General features: G+C 42.1%; 1 protein-coding gene across 3 annotated transcripts; it reads left to right on the top strand.

Moving 5' to 3' along the window:
• Positions 1-3548: 3548 nt before the first annotated feature.
• On the top strand, positions 3549-6798 carry LOC119318374 (putative FBD-associated F-box protein At5g53635). Of its 3 annotated transcripts, XM_037592923.1 has the most exons (6): positions 3549-3856; positions 3946-4312; positions 4397-4843; positions 5272-5424; positions 5513-5681; positions 6454-6798. In XM_037592923.1, exons 2-6 carry the CDS (start codon positions 3968-3970, stop codon positions 6531-6533), a joined length of 1194 nt encoding a protein of 397 aa, XP_037448820.1. In that variant the 5' UTR covers positions 3549-3856; positions 3946-3967; the 3' UTR covers positions 6534-6798. The 3 variants fall into 3 exon arrangements, with proteins under 3 accessions (XP_037448820.1, XP_037448818.1, XP_037448819.1); XM_037592921.1 differs by having other exon boundaries at positions 3946-4843; XM_037592922.1 differs by having other exon boundaries at positions 3946-4819.
• The last annotated feature ends 1065 nt before the right edge of the window (positions 6799-7863 follow it).

The raw sequence follows: 7863 nt of genomic DNA on the forward strand, positions 1-7863 counted from the left end.
TTAATGATTTTTTATGGACCAAAAGAAGCCCCCGGAGCCAGAAGAGTCTTGAGCCGTCCACGAGGGCGGGGGGCGCGCCCTACCCCATGGGCGCGCCACCCTATCTCGTGGACGACACGGAGACCCCGTGACGTGAGACCTACGCCAAAAATTCCTATAAATACAGAAACCTCGAGAAAATAACCTAGATCGGGAGTTCCGCCGCCGCAAGCCTCTATAGCCATTAAAAACCAATCAGGACCCTGTTCCGGCATCCTACCGGAGGGGGGATCCCTCACCGGTGGCCATCTTCATCATCTCGGTGCTCTCCATGACGAGGAGGGAGTAGTTCACCCTCGGGGCTGAGGGTATGTACCAGTAGCTATGTATTTGATCTCTCTCTCTCTCTCGGGTTCTTGATTTGACACGATCTTGACGTATCGCGAGCTTTGCTATTATAGTTGGATCTTATGATGTTTCTCCTCCTCTACTATCTTGTAATGGATTGAGTTTTCACTTCAAAGTTATCTTATCGGATTGAGTCTTTAAGGATTTGAGAACACTTGATGTACGCCTTGCGTGGGATACCCGTGATGACAATGGGGTATTCTATTGATTCACTTGATGTACTAGCAAATGGCACATGCTTCGCATGTAGTACCAACTTTGATTGAAAAGATTGCATTAAGAAAACATATTAGTGAATATTTTTCATAATTTCAGTTTTTTGGTGGGGATAATTTATCACGTAAAATGATCCTAAAAAAATCAGGTCAAACTATGCTATCAAAAAATAGATGTGATATCTCAGGGTAGTAACAAAATAGGGATATCAGGTATATCCATTATATGCAAAATTGGGTAGATGTATACATTTTTTGGGCATCATTGTGTGTAAGTTGGCTCATTAAGAAATAATTTTTTTTACTTCAGAAATGAAAAGTTCATTTTTTTAACTTAAGAAATGAAAAGTTCTCGAATTATAGAGAATAGAAATTTGTTCAAAATTTAATTTCTTCTTTATTTTCTTTTTCGAAAGGTTCTTATTCACTTCCTGCATGCACCATATTTCAGTATCTTGTATTTTAGGCTTGCAACGAATTATGCATCCAGACTTTTTTTATTAGGGCCTCCATCTGGACTTGTTAAATTGGTGGTACACCTTTTGTTTTTTGAGACAAGGTACATGTACGTGCATTAAAGTAATCTTTTTAACTCCCACACCAGGTGGAAGGCTGGCAGGGCAGCGATGCCCCCCCACCGTGAATCACAGCTATGTGGGCCGTCAAATTGTCCTATCCAATGATGCATATTTGGCCACATAGTCCTCTAGTTACATCTATTGAATGTAAGCCATCGGATCATAAAGATCCAACGGTCTATATCCCTCCCTATTCGTACACTATATAAGAGTATAGCTGTTTTAGTGATCAACTTGCGGGTTTCGTGATCTTTGGAATCTATGCACAGGGGTCGGTACATGTTTTCGTCTTGACTCTCCTATAGAAACTTTGGAGCACTCTTTGAAGTTCTTTGTGTTGGTTGAATAGATGAATGCATATCGTATAATCATACCCACGGATACTTGGGGTGACATTGGAGTATCTAGGTGACATTAGGGTTTTGGTTGATTTGTGTCTTAAGGTGTTATTCTAGTACGAACTTTATGATAGATCGAACGGAAAGAATAGCTTCGTGTTATTTTACTACGGACTCTTGAATAGGTCGATCAGAAAGGATAACTTTGAGGTGGTTTCATACCCTACAATAATCTCTTCGTTTGTTCTCCGTTATTAGTGATTTTGGAGTGACTCTTTGTTGCATGTTGAGGGATTGTTATATGATCCAATTATGTTATTATTGTTGAAACAACTTGCACTAGTGAAAGTATGAACCCTAGGCCTTGTTTCCTAGCATTGCAATACCGTTTGTGCTCACTTTTATCATTAGTTACCTTGCTGTTTTTATATTTTTAGATTATAAAAACCTATATCTACCATCCATATTGCACTTGTATCACATCTCTTCACCGAACTAGTGCACCTATACAATTTACCATTATATTGGGTGTGTAGGGGACACAAGAGACTCTTTGTTATTTGGTTGCAGGGTTGTTTGAGAGTGACTATCTTCATCCTACGCCTTCCACAGATTGATAAACCTTAGGTCATCCACTTGAGGAAAATTTGCTACTGTCCTACAAATCTCTGCACTTGGAGGCCCAACAACGTCTACAAGAAGAAGGTTGCATAGTAGACATCAGAGAGATGATCAAGTCACCAACTGGCTGGACTCCTACCAAGATTTGCACAAGCCCAAGATGGTATCCATACTTCAAGGTGAGCACTAAAGTACGTAGTTCATTGCTTGATATGCTTGGATAGTTCAAGGTGAGCACTAACACAATATTGTATTGCCATTTCAGGATTGCATTGGGACAATAGATGGTACTCATGTCACTGCCAGAGTGTCGAGGTCACAAGCTGTGACATTCAGGGGGAAGAAGCACTACACAAGCCAGAATGTGCTTGTTGTTGTTGACTTTGATCTGAAGTTCACCTATGTGCTGGCTGGCTGGGAAGGGTCATCACATGATGCTAACATACTCAGTGACAACATCAATCGTCCTGATGGCATCAACATCCCTGATGACAAGTTCTACCTAGGAGATGCTGGCTATGCATGTCGGCCAGGTGTTCTTTCACCCTTCAGGAAAACTAGATACCATCTGAACGAGTTCTTTGATAGGAACTATGCTAGGACTCCCCAGGAACTGTTCAATCTCAGACACTCCAGCCTTAGAGTAACAATTGAGAGGGCATTTGGAGCTCTGAAGAACAGGTTTAAGATTCTGGATCAGAAGCCATTCCACTCTTACCCTACCTAGGCCAGGTTTATTCTTGCATGTTGCATTCTGCATACTTGGATCCTCCAATGGGGCATTGATGAACTTGTGTCCGAGGAGGAAGAGGTGACGCCTAAGGATCTTGACCTTGATGGCCATGGTGTTGAGGCATTTGACAACGAAGCCTGAAAGAACAAAAGGCTGAAGTGGGCACATACAATATGGGATAACAGAAGTCAGACAAGGATCTGAAGAAGAAGAAGAGCAAGAGCAGTAGCATAAGAGGAAGCAACAACCAAAGAAGAGGAAAACGAACAGGAACAAAAGGAACAACGGAAGAGGTAAGAGAAAGAAGAGGGATGATGAACTTTTTCCATTCGGCCATTTGGCTCTTAATAATGTGTACTGCCATTTGATAATAGCTAGGATGAACCGTAATTTGTTCGTAGCTAGGAGTGAAACTGTTAAAATCGTGTGTGGTAAGGTCATCACTAGTGAGAAGTTGTGACACCATCTAATGCAGGTTGCAACCAAATAGCGTGTCCTATGTACGCCTAATGCTATGCGGCCAACCAAACAACGGTCAACATTTGTTCCCCATAAAGCCAATCTATATACGGGTAACCAAACAATGTGCAGTTGATGGTTTATAGGCTGTTTTTTCTCGGTCAAACCCATCTGAAGACGTCTATGCAAACACGGCCAAATCGGTACGGGCAACCAAACACATTAGACAAAATAGGATTATGCATCCGTCACCACAGCGCCAACGCCGCGGCCATTTTCACTTTCCAGTATCCACCCGCGGCGGCGCTCCTCCTCCTCACTGTTGAATCCCGCCCCACCTGCTCCGCCCTCGAACTGCTCGTCTGCTTGCCCCACCCCCCTCTCGCTCACGGGCGCGGCGGCTCCGGAAGAAATAGGGGCAGGGCCTGGCCGCGGGAGCTCCTCGACGAGCTTGGAGACTTCGGCGCTGACTTGGGCCGGACAAATCGGTGCCCGCCTGCTCTTGGATTCACGGGTCGAGCTCAGGTGATGCTGCCTGCTGGATTCCCCGATCTGGTGATGCTGCATTCCCCCCTTTTTATTCTGCTGATTCCTTCTTCCTTCCGTTCCCGCAGGGCGCGTCACCTGTTCGACGGAATGCTCAACAAGACCGCGGCGAGCGGCAAGGGTCACTTCGGCGACCTCACCGACGACCTCCTCCGGCACGTCTTGTCCTTTCTGCCTGCTGCTGATGCCCTGCAGACTTGCGTGCTCGACACTGGGTGGCGTGACCATTGGAGGCGCACCACCAGCCTGCCCCTCATCTTTGACCAGTCGAGTTTCCCGAGCTCTGAACGTTTCAAACAGCTGGTGAAGCTCTTCATCCACATCCGTGGGAACTCACCTCTCGACAAGTGCAAGATTGTTGCCTGTCTCGATGACGTGGAGGAGCGCACATACACAAATACCATTCTGTTGATCGAGTACGCTCTGAAGTGCCAAGTTAAGGAGCTCCTACTCAGTGTTGCTGTTGACAAAGACTTTGAGTTTGAGCCACTAATACTTGATGCGCCTCTCATCTCTCAGCACTTGAAGATCCTACACCTTGAGCGGTTTGAATTAAAACGCTCCACTCTGAATTTCTCGCGCTGCTCGGTATTGGAGGAACTAGAGATGCAAGATTGCAACATTGATGCACGCAGGATATCTTCCAAATCGCTAAAGCGTCTCTGCATTACCGACTTTTGTTCCTTCCCTACGAAGTTTCACATTCGGATATTTGCTCCGGGTCTTATCTCACTGCAACTTGATAATTTTGATGGCTTGACCCCTTCACTTGAATACATGCCATCTCTAGAAACAGCTTATGTTTGGCTTCACAATAGTTGCTATGATTCTTGTCATAGTAACCGGCAGAACTGTGAGTATGAGGACTGTAGCTGTCATGCTTATCCAGTTGATGAGGGTGTGCTTCTCCATGGTTTGTCCAATGCTGTGAATTTGGAGTTGGTAGGCGATACTTATTTCGAACTGGTACATTTACACTTACTTCCTTTTTTACTCTTGTTGTTATGTGCCACCCATGGATTCTCTGTAACATCTCTGTCCACTGTTAGACCTGCATATACATGTTCTCATTACCACAGGTTGCTACTTTTATCTCCACCAATGGGTTTTAAATTAATAATTTTAATAACATTGTAGCTTGATTGGATAAAATGTATTTCCAGGGCTTGAGCTGTAGTTCTGTCTTTCTTTATGCCTGAAATTAAAGTATCTACCCAAAGTCCCAAACTTCCTGCTTACTTAAATTGTTTCGCCTTCTTGAGTCTCACTGTTCTTTTTTGTTCCTTTGCTATTTGCTAGTTTGAAATTAAAGTATCTACCCAATGTTCCTACTACCGGAAATTATTTCTTCTAGAGTCTTAAAGTTCCATTTTGTTTGCTTGCTATTTGTGCAGTTTATCTATAGATGGGATTTAGAATGCTGCCCCATATTTGACAAACTAAAGACTCTATCACTCAATGAGTGGTTTACGACTATTGACCTACTGTGCATTCTCCAACACTCTCCAGTTCTTGAGGTGCTCACTCTTCAGCTTGGTAGCACTGAGGTATAACCTATATATATATGAAGACATTGTTGTACTGTTAAAGGAACTATTATGTATATTCTGTTGATCTAACTAAATTGTATCATAGAAATTCGTTAGAGCAACAGGAGCAGAAGAAAAGATAGAGCAATCATTTGTATGCTCGCACCTTAAGGTTGTCAACATTGAATGTAGAAAGGTCGATGAGGGAGTTCACAAAATTCTGAAGTTCTTGAGTAAATGTGGCATACTTCGTGATCAAATTAGCATCACTCACCGTAAGTAACCTTTGTCATTTTTTTATTTTTTCCTATGATATTCCTACTTGTTTTATCATCTCTGTTGGAATTAAATAACACTCAAGAGTTTATGAGACCCTTTTGAAATCTATTTATATTCAGTGTCCATTATTGGATTGTGTGCTGGCGTAGTTCAGAACGACTGTTAGGTTTCACCGAAATTAATTGCTTTGTTATTACTGGTGATAATACAATAGTTACCGTTGCTGTTGTGCCTATAAATCTGTTGTGTCTGTAAATCTGTTCCATCCATGCAAAAATCATTTGGGTTTGATCCTGTGTTCTTTTACTGTTTAATTACTGATGGAAATAGTAGTCATTTTCGTCTTGAAATTGAGTTTTATCTTTGCTCTTGTTCTAGTTGACACATTAAATTTTGTAAAAATCTTCAACTGAGGGGTGATAGTGTACTGCCTCATTTGTTTCACTGTTGTTACTAGCCTGTTGTCAGTTTCATGACTAGTGTTTGATGGCCAAATTGCATGCCTGTCTCACTAGTGTCTGAAGTCTGAAACCCTCTTGAGTGCTGATGTATCTGAGTGATCATATATGTAATATTTTGCTGTCACAATGCTAAACTTTTGTGTAAAAAAATAAAATTTGGTCGATGCCACATTGAGAAAAAAAACACTTGTTCAAGTTGCATGATAGTTCTTCTACATCAAACTGCTCGCCAAGCTATTATCCGTCTATGTTAGTGGAGATCTTGGAATTTGAAACCAAACTTATTGCATCGTCATGTTTTGTATAGGTTTCAGTTTCCAGAAGCCTATGCGTCCCTTGCCTCGGTCTACCACGGAACCAGGCGGACTCTCCAGTTTCCACCCGTGACAGCGCTTGAGATCTGACACATGCTCGCTTGTGATGGTGGTCTGAAGCCTCATGTCTCTCTGAATATGTCTGTAACGACAGTCCTATTAGTTGTTACCACCATATTCAGTTTCCAGCTTTCTATCCTTTGGTACTGTACTGGAAGCCTGCGTGTTTGTTGTTTGGCGAAACTCATGAAAATGGATTTTAACTGCTGGGCATTCTTTTGGATGAGTAGTTGGACCTGAGCTTGGTTTAAAACCAGGGGATAACACCTTTTGTTGCATCTTCTCTTACCCTGTTGCAGCGTCTGTGTTTCAAATCTTCGAGTTTGCCTGTCTGATCGCACCACCCAGGAAGTTTGCTGGAGAAAAGAACCGCCCTGACAGAAACAAAGGCCAGGCAAAACAATTTTTTTGTCTAAATGGTCTGCTCAGCTTGATGCAAAATTCTTCTTGATATATTGATACTGAATCACAAGATGAGAAGCATCTATTTATACCTCATCTTGACTGCCTTGTACTCCCTCTGTTCCTAAATATAATTTTATTTAGAGATTTCAATATAGACTACCTATGTATGTATATAGACGTATTTTAGAGTGTAGATCCACTCATTTTGCTCCGTATGCAACCCATATTGAAATCTCTAAAAAGGCTTATACTCTCTCCGTCCGAAAATACTTGTCATCAAAATGGATAAAAAGGGATGTGTCTAGAACTAATATACGTCTAGATACATCCCCTTTTATTCATTTTGATGACAAGTATTTCCGGACGGAGGGAGTATTTAGAAAGGGAGGGAGTAGTAGTCTTTATGGCAGTTGCATTCTGGACATGCGTGGCTTGAAAATTGCAACTCATAATGCTGCTTCATTTCCGACTTAGGTTCATCAAACATTTCTTATCTGTTATAAGGACTAGGGCGATCTGTACTTATCGATCATAAATAAAATGATTAGAGTTTAGATGTTACACTTACAACAGACATGCAAATTTCCCCACAAAGAAAAACAAAAGCAATACAAGTGCTGTGTTTGGCTCAAACAGCTTTATTATGTGAGGCAAAATCATCCGTCGCTCGCCACAACACCGTCGGCAGAAAACCGCATAAAAAGGAGCTGAGGAAGAACAAAACAAATGAAACACTAGAATTTTCATGTTGACTTGACCTTGTGAAAAATAATGTGTTTGCTACATGTAAGTTACCTCAAATAATTTAAGAGCTAGTTAATTCCGTGCAGCACTGAGGCAAAGACGGGGCACAATGGCATACCTGGAACACGCCGGAGATGGATACAACATGGTTGTCTATAGTGTTACTGATGAACGAGAGTTTGAGGGTTGACAGT

Source organism: Triticum dicoccoides, chromosome 6A (assembly GCF_002162155.2).
Source record: "Triticum dicoccoides isolate Atlit2015 ecotype Zavitan chromosome 6A, WEW_v2.0, whole genome shotgun sequence".
Lineage (NCBI taxonomy): Eukaryota > Viridiplantae > Streptophyta > Magnoliopsida > Poales > Poaceae > Triticum > Triticum dicoccoides.

Excerpts from the sequence above, each read along its gene's own strand:
- LOC119318374 (XM_037592921.1), top strand. The coding sequence starts at position 3,968 with ATGCTCAACAAGACCGCGGCGAGCGGCAAGGGTCACTTCGGCGACCTC. Across the intron at positions 4,844-5,271 it reads GCGATACTTATTTCGAACTG|TTTATCTATAGATGGGATTT; the intron begins GTACATTTACAC and ends CTATTTGTGCAG. Across the intron at positions 5,425-5,512 it reads TTCAGCTTGGTAGCACTGAG|AAATTCGTTAGAGCAACAGG; the intron begins GTATAACCTATA and ends ATTGTATCATAG.